Source organism: Nilaparvata lugens, chromosome 7 (assembly GCF_014356525.2).
Source record: "Nilaparvata lugens isolate BPH chromosome 7, ASM1435652v1, whole genome shotgun sequence".
NCBI lineage: Eukaryota > Metazoa > Arthropoda > Insecta > Hemiptera > Delphacidae > Nilaparvata > Nilaparvata lugens.
In genome coordinates this window covers 4022951-4044982 of record NC_052510.1, presented here as the reverse complement: position 1 = coordinate 4044982, position 22032 = coordinate 4022951, and the positions used below count along the sequence as shown (strand labels likewise).

Sequence of the window (22032 nt, the reverse complement as noted above, 5' to 3'; positions counted from 1 at the left end):
ACAGTTAGTGGGGAGGATATTTTTAATATTCTTTCCAAAGAATGGACATTGATATGTCCAAAGCTCCGCCAATTTATGTAGATGCATAACAATTTAATTATTATCTATAGTTATTATATTACAAATTGCTTTTTCATATCATATACAGTTCAATTATTATTTTCGTAGCCTATATTTTTAAATTCATCTATAATTTTGCTGTATTGTAAGCTATTGTATATAAGTGTATAAGCCAGTATATATTGTAATCTACATAAAGTACTCAATCAATCAATGTCTCTTTCTCTCTCTCTCTCTCTTTCTCACTCTCTCTCTCTCAATCACATACACTCTCACTCTCTCTCTCCCACCTACTCTTCCTTTCACTCCCTCTCTCTCAATCAAATACACACTCACACTTTCTCTCTGTATCACTTTCTCTCTCAATCACATACACACTCACTCTCTCTCATTCTCCCACCATCTCTCACACCTACTCTCCCTCACACTCACTCTCTCTTAATCAAATACACACTCACACTCTCTCACTCACTCTCTATCTCAATCATATAGGCTACACACTCACTCTCTCTCTCTCTCTCAATCTCTCTCTCTATCACTCTCTGTCTCTTCCAAAGCTCTTTGCCTCCGATCCAAAGTAATCTAATCAATCCTTCTCAGTTTATGTTTATGGCTAGCGTCGTTTTCTTTCTTTAGTGTTTTTTAGTAAACAGCGTATATTGGCAGCGTTAACGTAAGCAGGTCTGAGTCATGCTATGAACTCGAAGTCTATTGAAGAGTTTCTAAGCTATTTTTGCAGTAACGATGATCAGGAAATTCATATTGGAGGAAAATTATTGAAACTAAAATACTTCAAGCCCCAACAATGAGATGCCGGTTGCACAACAGCCTGTTAAATTTCAACCGTGATTAATTTCACGAGAACCAATCAGAGTAGCCGTCTATTCAAAAACGCCTTCTCTGAACGGTTCTCGTGAAATTAATCACAGTTAAATTTAACCGGCTGTTGTGCAACCGGGCCCTAGAGTTTTACTTGTGGCCCAGAGTAAAGAGACGTTGTTGTTCATCTTTACTGTTTTTGAGGTCATGAAACTCAATGCAACTTTCCCTACTTCGCACATAACTTGATAGCATTTCACTGAGGTTGATGCCCCATCTGAGATCCAGGCTTGTGCGTGGTCAATGAGAAGCATGATTTTAATTATATGGAATGTGAAAAATACGTACGGTATTTAGAAGTAATCGAGTTAATCGACGGAATTAATGGAGTTTAATCGAAAAGCAATCAGAAAACAATATTATTATTATTATTTATTAGGTTAGCACAAGTAATAAAACGATCGGAAAAGAAAAAAAACAGACTAATAAAAAAAAATATGATTTTTTTATTGAAAGATTAAATTTTTTTTCCTAAAGCTACCTCGGAAAGTTGCTGTTCCTGTACTGATTACAATACCCAAAGATTCACTTTTCCACTCTAGTGCGGGAATAGTTATTTGTGCAACTAGTGCGCAAAGTGACAGTTTGCTGCATCGAAAGAAACGTTTACGCCCGAGCCGTAGGCGAGGGCGGAATGGTTTCTTGAGTGCAGCAAACGAACTTTGCGCACGTATTTCACATTAAATTTTTCCTACAGTTACCATTGAATATGAAAAGTGGGTAATTATGGGTAAAATTGCCTGAAATCCATCAAATAACTTAGTAGTGTTTGAATGGCGAGGCGGCTGTGTGGTGTGAGCTGTGGTGGCACTGTGCTGTTGCTGTCCTCGTTATAATATCTACTTAATAATTAGCGCGTTGTGCTTCGTTGCACCTCTGCTCACTATAGCAGCCACAGCAGTCACTGTTACCAACTTTATTTTGATTTTGCTGCACTGGTGCTCCATATAACCTACTAAGTATTTTGCGTTGTCATGCTGCAAATCTGGAGTACGCAAAGTACTCACTTTGCGCACTAGTGCGGAAAAGTGATTCTTTGCAGCCTGCAATCAGTGCACAAATGGTCACTTTTCAAGGTATATGTAGGAAAAAAATTTTTCTGCACTCCAGATTTGCAACATGGCAACACAAAATAGTTGGTGGGTTATATGGAGGATTAGTGCACGAAAACAAAAATATTAAGTTGGTAACAATGACTGCAGTTAGATTTAGATAAGAATCATTACAATGGCTACCCTACATTTATGATAAAATCCAAATCTAGAAATCCAAAACAAGAATAATGTTCATCTAAATCATAATTAAACGAATCATCAAATCATCATTTACGAATTCTCATCATTTGATAATAAATAACAGTTCTTTTCTATTGATAATTATTATTTCAACTGCAAGAAATGAGAAAAGTAGCAAATATACATTATAAAATTCGAATTTTTAGGTTAAATGATTACCGTTCGATATTCATATAAATAAAAATAATAAAAAACATAACAATACTACAATTATAATATTCTCTGTTGTCTATATTATTTTTATAAATATTTTTCAGTTTACTTTGAGCATTTTTCTCGGTAATTTGAGCAAAAGTCTAAGGGCCGGTTGCACAAAAGCCGGTTAAATTTTAACTGTGATTAATTTCACGAGAACCAATCATAGAAGCCGCCTTTTCAATAAAGCCTTCTCTGATAGGTTCTTGTGGAATTAATCACGGTTAAAATTTAACCGGCTTTTGTGCAACTGGCACTAAATTTCTGAATCCTGTTTCAGTAGCTGGATGAAACAAACTTAGGTACGATTCTTCCCTCTAGGTCGCGCGCTTGTCGGTTCAGCCATCTTGCAGCCATCCCAATCAGCTGTTGGCATGCATTTTGGATGCGAATTTTTTGTTCTATCTGTATTTTTTCTGATTCTTGAATGAATAAAAATGAGAACTTCGGCTGAGAATTTTCAACTTCAATTGGATTATTATTTTTAAATGAATTAAGGCTGTTATTAATAACAGCATCACACTCACAAAAATTTGATGGATTTCAGCCATCATTTTACCCTTAATCATTTAATCAACCAATTCTCATATTCAATGGTAACTGTAAGAAAAGTTTAATGTGAAATACGTGAGCAAAGTTCCTCTGTTGCACTCAAGTAGCCATTCCGACCTCGCCTACGGCTCGGGCGTAAACGTTTCTTTCGGTGCAGCAAACTGTCACTTTGCGCACTAGTTGCACAAATAACTATTGAAAATTGTGTTCGTTTATCATTCAAATTCTAGACTCGTGAGTGTGAACACACTCATTTTATAATATGATCACGTATAACTGAGGATTGTGAGCATAATTATTAATCATAATTAATATGACATCCTTTACATAATTATTTATGGATAGCATATACTATCCATAGTATTCAGCCTATTCACTATTATAGTGAGGTCCACGGTATAATGGCAGTGAAGAAAGATAGGAGAAAAATACTCTATCTTCTCAATGCCTTCTATAGACGGTAGCTGATACAGGTTTATTGATGTAATATTAACTGTTCATTCTCGTTTAAAATAATCAATTCCATTTCATCTAGCAAGAAATTATATTTCCAAATAATATCATAATGAATTTTCATAATCAAGATGAAATATTTTGTTAATTAATTATCAATACTACATAGTTGAATGACGATCTGGCAACAATTAAATGGTCTGGTAACTGTTAATATGCTAGGGGTAAATTTTGATGAAAGGCTGACATGGACTTTACATGTTGATAGTATGATCAGGAAAATAAGTAAAAGTCTCTTACTTATCAGAAATCTGGTGAAGTATGTTCCACACAACACCGTTAAAGTAGCGTACTTTGCTACATTTTATTGTTATGTTGTGTACGGTATAGAGCTTTGGGGTGGTACTTCAAAGGAAAATATTCAAAGAGTATTTGTACAACAAAAGAAAGCGATAAGGTATATGGCGGGGCTCGGATACAACCACCCTTGTAGAGAAACATTCCGATCACTATTCCTACTAACAGTACCCTCTATTTACATTTTCAGGCTGATTGTGCATTCTGTCCAAAATAGAACGAATTTCCGAATTAGAGCCGATACACATTCATATAACACTAGAGGGAGAGAAAACTTTGTAACTCAGCCTCATAGGAGGAAATTATTTGAGAGGAAGCCTAGCTATGCAGGGTGCAAATTTTATAATAGACTTCCAAGCTTTTTGAAACTATTATCAACTAACTGTGGATTGAGAAAATTCAAAGCTAACCTTCATAAATTCTTAATAGAAAAAGCCTATTATTCGGTGGATGAGTTTCTGGAAAACCATCCTTGAAGGCTATTAGATAAGTAGTATTGTAAATTTTTATGTATTTGTTATGACTGACATGCTATATCTTCAAGAAAATATTTTTTTTAATTGACGCATTCTTGTACATTTTTTATGTATATTTGAATAAAGATGATTGATTGATTGATTGATTGAACAGAGCAAAGCGAGAAAGAGATCCACTTTGTTGAGTGATAGACAAGGATAGCAATACCATTGCTAATCAAACACTGCAATTATAACGTGAACATCACTATATTCATGTTCTCCTCACATCATTTTCTACATTCTTGTCAACACGATTAAAAATGATTTCAACTCTTTAACTATTTCTCTTCTAAATTGCAGAGTATTGTTGTTGAAAAAACAATTCACAAGTTGGTGACTTCAAGAAAACAATTGAACTCCCGTGATCAGAATTCCAAGCATCTTCACTACAACTCAGTTTTCAGACTTCGTTTCTACTTAGTCAAGAGTTGAACCGAGTTTAAATCACGTTTAGAAAGACACAGTATCTTCATTGCAACTCAGTTTTCTGACTTCGTTTCTAATTAATCAATTATAGTTGAACCGAGTTTAAGTCACGTTTAGAAAGACACAAAGACTTCACAATTAACACTCTGTATTCTCTATGTTTTGAAGCGGCGACTTCCACATTCATTTATTTACGATACAAATATAGAAACGATTCATCATTTTGCGAATGGTATTACAGTAGATGAAATTGAATTAAGCAGATATATTTTCCAGAGTTTCAGTAGAGAAGGATATCCTCGTATTCTAACGAAATAAATGTTTGAAATATTTGCTTCTTCATGATTAGAAATGAGAAATTACAATAAATGGAATTGAATTAAGCAGATATATTTTCCAGAGTTTTAGTAGAGAAGGATATCCTCGTGTTCTAACAAAATAAATGTTTGAAATATTTGCTTCTTCATGATTAGTGATGTGAAATTACAGTAGATGAAATTGAATTAAGCAGATATATTTTCCAGAGTTTTAGTTGAGAAGGATATCCTCGTATTCACACGATTGAATATTTGAAATATTGGATTCATGATTAGTGATGAAAAATTTCTTCAGTTATCTGTATTTTTTACTTCTTTATTGTGAAAGTGAACTTCAACTTTTTATCTTTGACTCTGTGTAGAGTCAACAGTGAATCAATTCTATTGATTCAAAAAATAGGTTGTGTTTCACAATGAAATTTCTCGTGTGATTGTAGCTTTTGAATTGTTTATACTATTTTATCTTTGACTCTGTGTCAACAACGATTCAATTCTAGACTTTGACTTGAAAAGAAATAATAGTTGTGAACAAACTTTCTAGTGTAATAAACTTTTGAATTGTCAATACTTCATCTTTTGTTTCTGTGAGAAACTTTTGTCAACTTTGAGTCAACAATGACTCAACTCAATTGACTTTAAAGTTCAACGAATTTCCTCCTGCTATTTAGTTATTTGTTCAATATTTTCAGACGCAGAAGTTTTTTCAAAAGTAAACGTGAACAATCTACGACAGTTGAAATCCTAGGAAACCAAGTTATTAAGTTATTCTCATTAGAAAAATTGATCGATTCCCAACAGTAGAAGTGAATGAACAGTTTTCGACAGTTGAAATAGTATAACACCAAGATATTTTCATCAGAAATATCAATCAATTTTCAACAGTAAAAGTGAATTAACAATCTTCGACAGTTGAAATAGTTTGAAACCAAGTTATTTTCTTTGAAAATATCAATTGACATTGGAAAACAACCCTGAAAACCAGCGTAGGAAATAGGAAAATAAATTCAACTACAGGCGCCTATGAAAAAAAGTTACTCTCATTAGAAATATTAATCAATTTTCAACAGTGAAAGTGATTGAACAATCTTCGACAGTTGAAATAGTTTGAAACCAAGTTATTTTCATTGAAAATATCAATTGACATTGGAAAACAACCCTGAAAACCGGCGCAGAAAATAGGAAAATAAGTTCGAACTACAGTCGCCTATGAAACCAAGTTATTCTCATCAGAAATGTTAATCAATTTTCAACAGTAAAAGTGATTAAACAATCTTCGACAGTTGAAATAGTTTGAAACCAAGTTATTTTCATTGAAAATATTAATTGAATTTGAAAAACAACCCTGCAAACCGGCGTAGGAAATAGGTTCAAATTTGGGAAACAACACTGAAAACCAGCCCAAAAAATAGGTTCGAACTACAGACGCGTGGGGCCTTCACCCAGGGGGTCAACCGCCTCCACAACCATGCCTGAATCTTTCTCCCTTTCGGTGGAGGATTTGAGGGGGTCGGGTGGTGGTGGAAGAGGGGTTGGATCAGCTGTTCTGCCCGACACGGAATTGGGATCTGGGGTCAGCAGTGGAGACGGACTGCGCAGGCGCAGTTTTCACCGACTTATGGCAACCAATGCGGGGGAGAGACGTGGGACGGGTCGTTTCGGTAATTTATTATTATCAATTATCAATAGCAAACAATCGATTATTGATTGTGGGTGTGGAGTTGTTTGAAGAAACACCAATTTTTGTTTTGTAGCACCTGTGGAGATTTCGTTTTTGCGAGTTGTTTTAGAAAATCACCAGTTTTTGTTCTGTTTATGATTAATTTGTGGAAATTTTGTTTTTCGAATTCTTTTTTTTGTATGAAAAGTCTTAAAGTCATATGTATAGATCATGGTTGTGAAGTGTTTGTTGCCAATTAGTATATAACTACTACTTTTCAATTCACTATAAAGAGCTTCCACTTTATGTTGTCTCAAATTTTGGAATCACTTTGAGGGTTTCCTATCAAGTTTTCAATTCACATGTGTAGATTATGTTTGTGAAGTTTTTGTTGCCAATCTGAAGAAAGTTTTCAATTCACTAAAAAGAGCTTTCACTATTCTAGGTTGTAATTTGGAATCACTTTAAAAGTATTTGTATCAAGTTTCCAGTTCACATGTATAGACTATGGTTGTGAAGCTTAAGCTTTCGTCTTTTGTGATACCAGTTTGTATCAGGATGAATTAATTGGTTGTATCAGTTTTCTACATAAATAAATTATGGTTGATAGTTCTTGTTATTTGTAATATCAGTTTAAGTATCAAGTTTTCAATTCAATTCACTATCGACAACTTCCAAATTTGCAATCATGTCTATTATTTGGCATGTAATGCATTCATAATTGAATTGAATATTTGTAATACAGTGGAACCACTATATAGTGCCGCTCAACGCTAAGACCGCTTTTTGAGCGGTCTCAAAGGACTGCTCAAAAAAATGTACTGTTAGGAGTTCTGTACTAAATCGGGGTGTACGTCCACTACCTCCGTTTACGGAGGTATTGGTAAGTCACGGTTGAAAGCTATATGGACATTTCAAAGGACTGCAGGAAAAATCTACTATAACGGGGTGTACTCTATCGAGCTTCCACAGTACTGTATCAGTTCTTAATCCACTATCAAAAACTTTTGCTTACCGTAAGTTGTCTCAAATTTTGGAGTCACTTGTTAGAGATTTTCTGATGTGTTTTGTCTCAAATTTTGGAATCACTTGTTGGAAATTTGTTGATATATTTTGTCACCTACACTGTTTCGAGTTGCGTTTTTAAATATTGTGTATAAAATTTGTATAAAAAATCGTTGTTACAGGAAAATGTGTACTTTTTGTATTCACAGTGTACAGTTTACAAACTTCATAGGCCCGGTTGCACAACAGCCGGTTAAATTTAATTCCACGAGATCAATCAAAGAAGGCGTTTTTGAAAAGTCGGCTTCTCTGATTGGTTCTCGTGGAATTGATCACGGTTAAATTTAACCGGCTGTTGTGCAACCGGAACTTAGTGTTCCTCATACTGTACAGTTTTTGTTGTGTTTTTAGGAGTAAAAGTTTACAAGTCATCCTGATTTAAAGACTATCTTGAATCACTTATTTTTCTAGAAATCTATACTGTAAAGCAAAATTCGTACACGACAGTGGACATATAATTCTCATAAGCTTTAATGGGATTATTCATACTAGCTCGGCCGGGATAAATTCCAATAACCTATCAGAACTTGTGGGAAATATATTTCCACTAGTGCATGCGAATCCAACTTTGAGGGTAATTGAATCAAATGCTGTGAACATTTCCCCCACTACAGGTTGGTTTGTATTGTCTGATGCATTTTTCTGAAGATCACGACGATATTTTACACTTTTTTTGCACCAGTTTGAATGTTTTTGTGTCTTTGACAAGATTGTTTCTTCGATTATATTGAATATTCAACTTTAGCACAAATAATCACATTTTTTTCCCCTCAAGTGTTTGCGTGAGTGTAATCTTTATCCACACTTTCTGCACTAAGCTTAATCTTGTTCTTTAAATATTGCTATTGCTATGCCTGAAAATTGAAGACAGTGATATAAATGTTGATATTAGGTTTATATGAAATATTGATGAGAAATCAAATTGAATTTTTGTATATCAGTGTTTTCTTTTGTATATTAGAACTCTTGTATAAAGTGTATCTAGGATACACTTGGGGCCGGTTTCCGAGCTCGGTATTCAGCTAAGTTCTGGACTTTAAACAGCTGGAGTCAGAAAATTGACTTTCCTAGATGTGAAACGGGCTTAGCGAAGTTTTTATGATTCTCTTTATTTTCTCATTTCTATAATATTGAAAACGTTTTTCCTCGAGGAAATGAAACATTTCTGAATAATTCAAAATGGCTGAAACTTTATACTATTATTTTCTTTTTAGTTTATTTTGTGTTCAATTTTCTAGTTCCTCGAATTTAAATTTAAATATCGTTAGTCCTTTTACTGCGACTGCGCCCCGTATCGGAGAGCCAATTTTCGGACTCCAGCTGTTTAAAGTCTAGAATTTAGCTAAATCCGAGCTCGGAAACCGGCCCCGAGGGCCGGAGTTTGATATGATAGATTATGTTATCAGGCTCATCTTCTGTAATATAGATTATATTCAAGATATTGTTGAACTTATTGATTAATCACTATTATTCAGTCCTAATATTTTCATCCTATTTTAACACCAGAACAGGATGAGAAACTGAAACACTGATTCTATTTGAATATAATACCGGAAAACCCAAAAAGAATGACCCAATTTTAAACAATTATATTTATTTAAAAAAATGATGCACACAAACCAATTTTACATCAAATTACTCACAGAAGTATCAAGTTTATGATGATTTATTATAAGTGTTCTATGTGCCCTGCTTTTGAGGCTCGGACGACATCTAGACGGTAGCCAAATTCATCCCAGACTGTTCGCAAGATGTCTGTCTTCTCGGACTGTAGCTACTGCATCAGTTATCCTGGTTTTTAGAATCTCGATATCAAGTGCTAAGGGAGGAAAATAAACAGGATCTATTACGTTGTTCCTCCCTTAGCACTTGGTAAGCTAGAAACCAGGATAACACTGATGCAGTAGCTACAGTCCGAGAAGAGAACTTGCAAACAGTCTGGGATGAATTTGGCTACCGTCTAGATGTCGTTCGGAGGGCACATAGAACACTTATAATAAATCATCATAAACTTGATACTTCTGTGTGTAATTTTATGTAAAATTGGTTTGTCTGCACCATTTTTCAAAATAAATATAATTGTTTAAAATTGGGTAATTATTTTTGAAACAGCCGGTATATCACTATATTATAGTGGAGATATATAGATGGAACCCTGTTGTCTCCATGTATGTATTTATGCAAATAAATATCCGCATAATATTGGCCCATATGAATAAAACCAGAGCAAATGCTCATGAGCAAAAGCATTGAGCATAAGGTTTTGCTCATGAGCAAAAGGTAGAAGCAAAAGCATTTGCTCATTTTTATATGAATAAGCTTTACCTTATGCTCCTGAACTCTGGAGCAAATGCTCACGTATTTTAAAGATTTTTCATCAGCTGATTCGCTTTTGTAGCCTTAATTTGTATTTGTAGCTCACGGAAGCGCTAAATATGCAAACAGGGGGCACCGCTTGTGTTTGCGTCGTCTGCTCTGTTTTCTATTTTTTATGAATACAGTTTTAGGTTAGTTGAGTTTAGAATTTTGAAATAATAGCGTGAAAAAATGTCATCTCTATAATAATCTTCAGCATATTCTTATAATATCAATAGCCTTCTTATAATCGTCTACACTCTCATATTCTTAAATGCCTATTTTCTATTTTGTGATGGCTATCTTTATAACAGGTAGCTTTTGTTTTTATTCTTTTGTAGGAATAATGATGATATATATCATGGTTGAATCTAAAAAGAGTTTTATAGTTCTACACTATTGGTTGTGATAGTATCTGGTATAGTTTCCTCTTCCTCATATGAATTAGTTGAGCCATTTTACTATGAGCAAAACGTGATAAGCTTCTCTAGACTAGACTCGCCTTTTTTGAAGCATTTGCTTCAAAAGTTGAGCAAATGCTCTAGTTTATTCATACAATTTTTAGCAAAAGCTTTTACTTTTGAGCAAATGCTCAAACTATTTTTTTGATGAGCATGAGCAAAAGGTTTTGCTCAAGTTTATTCATAGAAAATGAAGCAAATGCTCCATATTTTAGAAGCATGAGCAAATGCTCAACTTTATTCATATGGGCCAGTATCTTTTCAAAATTCGAGAATGGAATAGTAAGGGCTGATAAAACTGTTCTTTCATTTCCAATCATTTTTATGATCATGATTGTTAAATAAAATAAGTATTTGCTAGTACATGCTCAGTATTTTGTTCCTCGTATAATACAGAACTTCATATCATTCTTTTAAGTCTGCAGTATTATGGAAAACAAAAGCCCATCAAAGATGTAAATCCGTCCATATTGACTTGGCTCTGTTTTGCATCTGGAGACGAAAGTATCCTACCTTTTAACATACAAGAAAATGAGTTCAATTTCCTCTGCTCCACCTATTTTTAACCTACTCTGTCCTCACATACTCTTCCTGTGTCTTCTCTTTCCCACCCACTCCCTCTATCTCTCTCTTTTTTCCTTCCCCTATTCTTTCTCTCTTCCTTCACCCTATTTCTCTCCTCTTCTCTAGTTGCTATTTCTCCTCCTCTATCCTCACCTTCTCTTCCTCTGTCCTTCTGTTTCTCTCTCCCTTTCTCTCTCTCTTTTTTTCGTTTCCCTATTCTTCCTCTCTTTCCTCACCCTATTTTTCTCCTCTTCTCTGGCTTCACCTTCCTTCTCTTATCCTCTCACTTCCTATTCTCCCTGTTTCTTCTACCTCTCTTATTCCCCTTTCAATTCATCCTCACCTTTTACCTCTCCTCTTCTCTTCTTCTCCTTCTCCTCCTTCTCTTCCATTGTTCCTCTCCCCGTCTCGTACTCTCTTTCTCGCACTCTATCATCCCATCACCTTTTACCTCTTCTTTTCTTCTTCTCCTTCTCCTCCTTCTCTTTCATTGTTCCTCTCCCCGTCTCGTACTCTCTTTCTCGCACTCTATCACCTTTTACCTCTTCTCTTCTCTTCTTCTCCTTCTCCTCCTTCTCTTCCATTGTTCTTCTCCCCGTCTCGTACTCTCTTTCTCACACCCTATCATCCCAGTTTCCGTTCCGACATCCTATCCGATAATCCAATTTGTTTCCATCTTGAATACAATACCTTGTCTATAGTAGGTTTACGTTTTGAAGTCTGCACCTTATTAACATTGGTTAGCTATCCTTCACTGTCTTTTGGCAAAGCAGAGAAAGCTCTGTCCCTTTTCCAACTCCGCTCCGTTTCCATATCGTTTGTGACTATAAAGAGATTATGACGAATTACCAGAAATTTAATCTCTTTTATCAAATCATGAAAAATATTTTATAAATAAAAATAAGTAGCCCTGATTACATACATTTTAAGAAGACATGAGAAATATACATTCTAATGGAAAATATAATATTTTTGAGATAGAATAAATCATTATGAACAAGAATCAATCAATTAATATCAGATCAGATATACCAGGGTGACTTGAATCACAGCTATCTATCATAGAAGGCAGTGGAAAAAGAAACGAGACAACAATGCCTTCCTATCATTTACTCCGACTTTGAAACGTGAACCTCACTCTAGGTCTCTAGTCTACATCATAATGGGCCATGTGAATAAAGTTGAGCATTTGCTTATACTTCTAAAATATGGAGCATTTGCTTCATTTTCTATGAATAAATGTGAGCAAAACCTTTTGCTCATGCTCATCAAAAAAATAGTTTGAGCATTTTCTCAAAAGTAAAAGCTTGTACTCAAAATTGTATGAATAAAATAGAGCATTCGCTCAACGTTTGAAGCAAATGCTTTAAAAAAGGTGAGTCAAGTCTAGAGCAGCTTATCACCTATTGCTCATAGTAAAATGGCTCGACTAATTCTTATGAGGAAGAAGAAACTATAGCAGATACGATCACAACCAATAGTTGAGAACTATAAAACTCTTTTTAAATTCAACCATGATATTATATATCACCATTATTTCTACAAAAGAATAAATACAAAAGCTACCTGATATAAAGATAGCCATCACACAATAGGAAATAGGCATTTAAGAAAATAAGAGTGTAGACAATTATAAGAAGACTATTGATATTGTAAGAATATGCTAAAGATTATTATAGAGATGGCATTTTTTCACGCTATAATTTCAAAATTCTAAACTCAACTAACCTAAAACTCAATTCATAAATAGAAAACAGAGCAGATGACGCAAACACAAGCGGTGCCCTCTATAGCTCCGTGAGCTATAAAAACAAAGTAAGGCTACAAAAGCGAATCAGCTGATGAAAAATCTTTTAAATACGTGAGCATTTGCTCCAGAGTTCAGGAGCATAAAATAAGAGTATAAGGTAAAGCTTATTCATATAAAAATGAGTAAATGCTTTTGCTTCTACCTTTTGCTCATGAGCAAAACCTTATGCTCCATGCTCTTGCTCATAAGCACTTGCTCTGGTTTTATTCATATGGGCCATGGTCAGTGATTTTATACTCCTGCTACATTATGTCCTTTTTGAGAATAAATAAAATAAATAAATAAATAAATAATAAGGAACTTGATTTGTTGTTATATATTTGAGGAATAAATACTGCATTCTAGCCTACTCTCCAATAAAATAAAACTCCTTCATGCTGTCTCTTTTACTTGAATAGTTTTAATCTTACAAAACTTGAATTTCATGCCATCAGTTTAATCTGTGTCAATGAAAACTCAGGCTTTAATTAATCTTTAACTTAATTAGTGTCATTACTCAATATTAACTCATATTTTTATCTAATATTTTCTCAATTTGGCTTAGTAATTCTGTGTTTTGTCTCGGTTTTGTATTATGTTTGGACTTTTTATCATCAAAAATAACTTTATTTCGAAGTGACAAGTGTAAATTTAAGGCCGGTTTCCGAGCTCGAGATTTGGCTAAGTTCAAATTTCAAATTTATTCAAGTAAGTTACAATACATTCTGGTTCATACACGAATCTACAATAAATTACAGTACAACAGCCAATTATGCAACAAATCTCACATATTATGAAAACTTATTAATTACAATGAAGATTGAATGCAACATTAGAATATTGATAATATAGTATTGTAATATAACTACATAAATCAGCGGTGTTTCAACAATGAATAAATGATAATTTCAATGAATAAATATACACCCCACTATATATTATATGTGTTGGGGTATAAGTAATCAGTTGCTTATTGCGTGTAATAATTACTATTTACAAACTTCATTCACTAGTTCTAGACTTTAAACAGCTGGAGTCAGAAAATTAGCTTTCCAAAACGGGGCATAGTTGTAGTCAATGTCACGTTTGAATTAAATTTCAAAAAACTGGAAAATTAAACACAAAATAAGATGAAGAGAAAATAGTGTAAAGTTTCAGCTATTTTGAATTATTTGGAAATGTTTAATTTCGTCAAGGAAAAACGTTTCCAATTATAGAAATGAGAAAATAAAAACTGAGACTACTGTTATAAAAGCTGCGACTACGCCCCGTTTTGGAAAGCTAATTTTCTGACTCCAGCTGTTTAAAGTCTAGAACTTAGCTAAATCCCGAGCTCGGAAACCGGCCCTTGAAGTATAGTGCTGACTATAACCTTAGTGTCCGGTTTCCCATTAGGGAACTTTGGACTATATACGGCGAGGTGCAACTACCCTTGGGTCTAATCTACCATTCAAAGCCATACGCTAATAATAATTAACTAATATTAAACTTAAACTATGGTTCCAATTAGTGCAACCCAGAATAGTGTTATGGTGTTATACTCGTATCTACTGAAAATTAAGCAGAATCTATTCCACAATACATTTTATTTGATACTGATTCTTACTCTGATTGAAAAGTGATACCATTTTATCCAATTTTAATACATTCTTCTATTTTTTCAGATTCAGAAATGAGTTGCATTGAAATCATAGCGACCGTCGGCAGTATAATTCTCTTCATTGTCACATTTCCAATATCAGTCTTCATGTCTTTCAAGGTTTGTAAATTATATAGTTTGTTATGAATCATTTATAAAATATTTTCTCTCCTGAATAATCGACAGCATGGGAAAACAAAACACATCTTGAAAATCTGTCAAAAGGTAGCGGTACTTGTTGAGTTACTAATTCACTCTAAACTCTCTCTTCTGATTGGGCAACAGTTTGTAATCTAACTCACAATTCAGCCAGTAGACGGCAGCAAATGTTGGGTAATATTCTAAACTCCGCCCACTTTCTCCTGATTGGTCGACTGTATTGTAATGTAGGCCTATGTGGTTCTAAACTCTGCCAATAGGTAGCGGCATTTGCTGGGTGATTTAAAATGTAACTTACTCTCAATCTCAAATACATTACTATATTTTACTGATAAGTTGATTCACTCTTCGAATCTATTGAGAGTCTTCGATACAATATTGAAAAAAGAGGAACATTTTTAAATGGCTTCCAGATCTATTACCATTTTTTAATTTTAGGTTGATTTATTCTTTGAATCTATTTAGAGTCGTAAATACAATATTGGAAGAAGAGAGAAAATCTACAGTTGAGCTTACCATCGCTTTTATAAAGTATTTAATGTGATTTAATAGCTAATTTTTAAAGATATATTTTGCAAGCATAAAATTGATATCGATTCGTATCCAATCAATATTGATAGGCTATTCCCCAATCATAAATTAATATGTATAATGAATTATTGTGTTATGGAAGCAAATTTTGGGAGAAATCATGTTTGCTTCCATGTATTCATAAATAAATAAATACATTTTCTTCAGATTCAATATCTTCTGATCTCTTCCGGAATCTCAATATACATTCGATTCTTTCATACTTATTTCTCCCACGAGAGTCTAGAAGGCATCTAATTTGCGTTGCTATATAGGAAGATCAAATTATCAGGTAGAATGTGAATGAGTTAATTTATATTTTTTAGGTTCAATCGATATTCAATTTTCATCATATTTCCCTCAGGTAGCTTATGAAATTGTTGGAAAATGTTTTCAAAATCTATTTATGCTGTGGCGTGATAGAATTTCTATCTGTAAGTTTGAAGTTTATGAATTTGCAAATTGGTTTGCAATAGCAGTTTCTTGGATATTAATTTAATGATCAGAAGAACCCAAATAAGATGTATTCAATGTATTCAATTTTTGTCAATTTTATTAGTTTTATTTATAATTTTTAAATAACATCATAGTACCCTTTCTAAATAAGTAATTAAGAAGCCCTGAATACATACTGGTAAACCGGGGTGACTTTGTCCCAATTTTGGGGAATTGAGATTTAAAACAGCTTGATGTAAACAATACTTAAGTTGAAACAAAACTCTTGATAAGTATTTTTCAGTATAAAAATTCAATATTTTTCTTAACTTTAACAAAGATATATTTTTTTGAAAATAAGAGACAATGTCAACTAGGGGTATATTTTAAGAAGATAGTTTGATCAAATTAATTCGTTTATTTGCTTATCTTCAAGAAGTGTGAAAAATCAGAGATATTCTCCCATTAATACATCCAAAACATGTTTTTGTTCAATGTATTCAATTTCTGTCACTCATCTGTAGCATGTATCTGTTAAATCTATCATCATTCAAGAAATCCATGAATTTATCACGGATTTTTCCAAAAATGCTCAAAAATTAAAATCGCTCAAACTCTCAGGAATTAGGCCTATAGTATTTGACGAGAGGAACTATAATATGTCATCATATTGGCAAAATTCACTCCTATTCTCAATTTATAAGCATTTGAGGATGAGTGATTTTTCTGATCTGAGAGTGGAGGTAAGATTTTATGTTTCAGTGATTAACTCATCTTGTATTGTAGCGAAACGTCTCATATTATAGCAAGTCACTTGTTAGGTCAACCTCTATTCATAGCCCCAATATCAACCAAATCTGGGAAATTTGCATTTTTCCTAAAATCCATGAATTTTTGCAAAAATGCTCAAAAATAAAAATCGTACAAACTCTCAGGAATGATAGATCTTGACGTGAGGAACAATAATATATGTCATCACATTGGCGAAATTCACTCCTATTCTTAAATTATAAGCATTTGAAGATGAGTAATTTTTCTTAAGTTATAAGTATTTGAAGATGAGTTATTTTTCTGATCTGAGAGTGGAGGTGAGATTTTGTTTCAGTGAATAACTCACCCTGTATTGTAGTGAAAAGTCTCATATTATAGCACAACACTTGTTAGGTCAACCTCTATCCACCGCCCGAATTTTAACCAAATCTTGAAGATTTGCATTTTTTAAAAATCAAATATGTTATTGTACTCTGTAAGTTTGAAATGTTTCAAATGTTTTATTGGCAAAATCAAAAATTTACAACAGCTTGGAAATACATAATAAAAGTAATAAAACAGAATAAATCTTATAGCACCTTTTATTTAAAAAAAGACTTTAAAATAGTTGAACAACTAGTTTCGGTTTACACCATCTTCAGGTTATAAAATAAAATAAAATTCAATAACTGTTTACTAATTGATTTAAAACGAACATATGCTTAAATTCATATGACTAATTTATTTGGTAAAAGTTATTAAATTTAAATTTATATTTTAAAATTTTAAATTTTATTTATTCAAACTAGTTGTTCAACAAACTATTTTAAAGTTTTTTTAAATAAAGGGTGCTATAAGATTTATTTTGTTTTATTAATTTAAAAGTAGCCCATGTCAATAAGTGTTTTATAATAAAAGTATTACAAATTTGACAACATAGTATACAATTTCTGTCAATTTATTTTGTATCTTTCAATCTATTAACGTTCGAAATTTGTCCATTTTCAGATTGTTCAAGAGTACGAGAGAGCAGTTATCTTCAGATTGGGTCGTGTGAGAACGGGCGGGGCCAGAGGCCCCGGTATATTCTTCATACTTCCCTGTATTGATTCCTACTGTAAGGTGGATCTGAGAACTGTGTCATTTGACGTCCCCCCACAAGAGGTAAAAAATATACCTTAATCATAAACATTACAGATTACAAAATATATATTTTTGATATTTATATTGTATTTTAAAATATATTTTACACTTGGACAGGATCAAAAAATGCGATTTGTAATATTATTATTAAACGAGAATCTCAATTAAATGCTGTAAATCACCCCGAAGACTTAATATTAATTCCATGGAAAAGGAAAACTTTCTTCTTCATCTATTAAGATTTCTATCATGAAAATTTACTAAATCATTCGAAAGCCTTAATGCCATGAGAAACAGAGTCTGAAAAATATAAAATTATAAAATGTCTTAAAGTCAACATAATATTCAAAATAGCATTCCAATTTAAAGACTATCTTACTGACTTTCAACAATTCTTTACCATAATATATCTTTAGAAACAATAACTCAAATGTGACAACTGAAAACTTTCTATACTTATTTAGTAAAAATTATAATTATCTTCCATTACTAATAAAAACAAAGGACTATTCTCAATGAAAATTATTAACTTGAACAATAACAGGCTTCGTTGATACAATACTCTGATGGAAGTTTCAATTAATTAAATTCCCTAAATTATATTTCAACCTTATTTCACGTACCTTAGCGGTTATTTGAAGAAACAATTATTCGTACATGATGAAGAAACACAATTAAACTTTTCAGGACATGGCACTACTAGAAAATTTAAACTTTAATAAAAATAAAACTAGCTCCTACATTAACTAATGATATAAACTTGCTCAAAAAAGGCGACACATAATGACTACATCTTCACTCTTGTAGTGCTCCTAGCAAAGTGTCCTCCGAAACGTAATCTGGTCTCTCGGCTGGGGAATCGCCCCACTACTGAATCTAGAAACAGGTCTCCCATTGGGCGAAGGGAATCAATTTGACCAATCGTCGCGTGGCTTCTAGAGCCTTAGGACCAAATAGTAACTGCAAAATCATTAGTTTGTTATATTTGTAAAACTTGCTGTTTTACTCCTTATCGCACTCTATGTCGCGACAGGAAGGTTAAGTTTTAGAGATAATTCCATAATCTACATTCCTCGATGACTCGGACCCACAATTTTTAAATATCTATCCTGGGAAACTCGAAGTCATGGCCGTTCATAATGGAGAGAGAAAATAATTTATTTCTCTAACTCACTTACAATAATGGCTCTAGTCTATTGCGTATTAAATTTACCATTATAACTTGTGAAAAGGCCTGAATTGTAAATAGTGCACGGCACACTAAGAAGTTGGGTTGTATCAATCAGGCTGTCTTTATACTGTAATAATTTCCAGATAATTCTACTAGAGTTCATTGGAAGAATGCTTTTTTAGTAAACCAATTGAAATTCAGTTATTACTGAACCAATTTAAGTCACTTTTAGAAGTTATATAGAAGAAATTTTCAGTTAACAGAAGTGTTATGGCTACTTTTACATTTTAAATTTATGCTTTCTAAAATTTGAACATAAAATTTCTTGCTTGGGAGTGAAAAAATAACCCATTTTTTGGAAAGTCTACTATTTACTATAGTGCTGAAATTTAATTTTGTAATATCATTCCCCTGTAAAATGAACAAATTACATAGAAATAATTAATAATTATTATTAAACGAAAATCCCAATTAAAGCTGTTTATTCATTAATCAGCATTTGAACAAATACAACTTCCAATTTATTTCCATCTGTTACTTAGAAATGTTAAAAGTCTCACTTTATATCAAAATTAATATTTTTGTGTATAATAACCTTATTATTCTTCACTTTAAATACTTCTATTTAAGACTTTTTAACGTTATCAAAATTAGGGTGTAGAGCAGTTTTAGACTAGGCATACTCTCGCCCAGTAATATCCTTGATAAGATTTTGATTTTCAATTGTATTGATGAATAAATAAATACTTCAGATGGAAATAAATTGGAAATTGTATTTGTTCAAATGCTAATAATTAATGAATAATTACTATTAAAATAAAATACCAATTAAATGCTGTAAATCACCCCGAATACTTTAGGGTGAACAGCTATAGTGATCCACGTTATAATAGCAGTGGAGAAAGATAGGAGAACAACGTTGCCGATCCTCAGCCTTGTCATGTCAATGCATTCTATAGACGGTAGCTGATACAGGTTTATTGATGTAATATTAACTGTTCATTCTCGTTTAAAATAATCAATTATATTTTCAATAATTTCATAATGAATTTCCATAATTAAGATGAAATATAATTAATTGTTTCAAGTGTTTGTGTTTTGTTTCAATGTGGAAATTAGTGAAGAATTGGAAAGTCGCACATAACCTTTATTTGGACAATTTATTTTATGAAATTGGGATGAAAAGAAGTTTTGGACTGTAGTCTGTTTCTTTGTCCTTAAGTTGATTGTAAATGTTAAATGAATAATTTGTTAATTTATTATTAATTCTGCATTGTTAAAAGACGATCTGGCAACAGAGCAAAGCGAGAAAGAGATAGCACTATCCGCTTTGTTGAATGATAGAAAAGGATGGCAATATTATTGCCAATCAAACACTGCCATTATATCGTAGACCTCACTATAGATGGAAATTCGAAGAGCGCTACTATACAAAAATTATTTGTCAGTCTGGGAATGACAAATAATTCTTGGGTAGTAGCACTCATCGAATTTCCATCTAGCTGTTTACTCTGTTGTCAATATTTGCAGAAGAGTATTAGCAGAAGTATTCGGGGTGATTTACAGCATTTAATTGGGATATTAGTTTAATAATTATTATTATCAAGTAAATACTTCATAAGATATTCTCTATCCAAATAAGACTGTTTATTCTTTAATAGAATTTGATAGTCATAAGCTAGTAAAACTGTTCTAGGTTTTGACTAGAGACTCAGTGACTGTTCATGTAGACGCAGTTGTATTCTACAGAGTTAGCAGCCCCACAATGGCAACTAACAATGTCGAAGACTTCAGGTATCAAAAAAGAAAATTTAGAAAAAAAATTATCCTGCACCATCCATTCCTCACCCGCTTTTGCTGTTAGAGAACAAAATTGTGGTTTTGGTTTTGAATATAGTGAAGAAAATTTAAATTTATTTGGTTTTGATTATACATAAAAAATTTTTGGTTTTGATTTTAGAGGAGTTGAAATTTGTGGTTTTAATTTTGATTTCAGATGAGTTGAAATTTGTGGTTTTAATTTTGATTGCGAAACACTTGAATATCAAGAAGCAATGTATATGCATCTCATGTATAGAATTGATTTTGTAGATTTTATTGTGTACTAGATATCATTGCAATCATTCATATCAGATGGTTGTTCCAGATTATCTATTTTTTTTTACTCATCCATTGATCTATTTTCATCCCAGGACCATCATAGGCTATCATTGTTAGTGCTGAAATTTAATTTTGGAATATCATTTCCCTGTCAAATGGACAACAGTGAAATGGCTCTAAAATGTTAGAAGTCCCACTTCATATCAAATTAATATTGTTGAGATTTCAGGACCATCATAGGCTACCATTGTTAGTGCTGAAATTCAATTTCGGAATATCATTTCCCTGTCAAATGTACAACAGTGAAATAGCTTTGAAATGTTGAAAGTCCCATTTTATATCAAATTAAGATTGTTGAGATAGGCTTTATTATTCCTGTGTTGTAAATCAATCCTTTTCCACTTTTAAACGTTGAATAAAAACACTTTTAAGTGAAAACTTGATAACTTTTAATACACGCTGAACAAATTCCATAATTTACAGTATCATCACGATATGTTTAAAAAATATCTATTGCATTTTTCTTTTATATTAAATCATTTTTCATGATGATAATATTTATCGATACATACTGATTGATTTTTTCTCAATATATCCAATAATAGGGTTGTCTTCATCTTTCTCCAAATGAAAACCATTGTTTTCCAGTTTTTCACTTCATAAATACCGTTTTAAATTGAAATTCAAACTCATTTCCGCAATGAAAAAAATGCAAAACAAATCAATCAATAGATTTTTTTTTAAATTGAAAGTCTCAATATCTTTTCACGGAGCTCAAATCACTGATATATTCCAAATCACCGAATTCCATTTTCATCAAAAAACAATAATTTATTGTTTGTTACATACAAAACAAACCAATCATCAGAAATTCTCTAAATTGAAAGTCTCAATATCTTTTCACGGAGCTCAAATCACTGATATATTCCAAATCACCGAATTCCATTTTCATCAAAAAACAATAATTTATTGTTTGTTACATACAAAACAAACCAATCATCAGAAATTCTCTAAATTGAAAAGTCTCAATATGGTTTTTACGGAGCTCAAATCACTGATATATTCCAAATCACCGAATTCCATTTTTAACAAGAAACATTTCCAAACATTTATCGAACACTG

General features: G+C 32.6%; 1 protein-coding gene across 2 annotated transcripts in view; it reads left to right on the top strand.

The window, feature by feature from the left end:
- The first annotated feature begins 6584 nt into the window (after positions 1–6584).
- The window catches only part of LOC111060423 (stomatin), a 34221-nt gene continuing 18773 nt past the window's right edge, over positions 6585–22032 (top strand). The window contains exons 1-4 of one of the 2 annotated variants that reach the window (XM_039433465.1): positions 6585–6710; positions 14608–14702; positions 17505–17660; positions 20507–20604. In XM_039433465.1, the coding sequence (XP_039289399.1) occupies positions 6668–6710; positions 14608–14702; positions 17505–17660; positions 20507–20604 (392 nt within the window). In that variant the 5' untranslated portion in view covers positions 6585–6667. The remainder of the gene's footprint in view (positions 6711–14607; positions 14703–17504; positions 17661–20506; positions 20605–22032) is intronic. The other variant, XM_039433464.1, reaches the window with a different exon arrangement.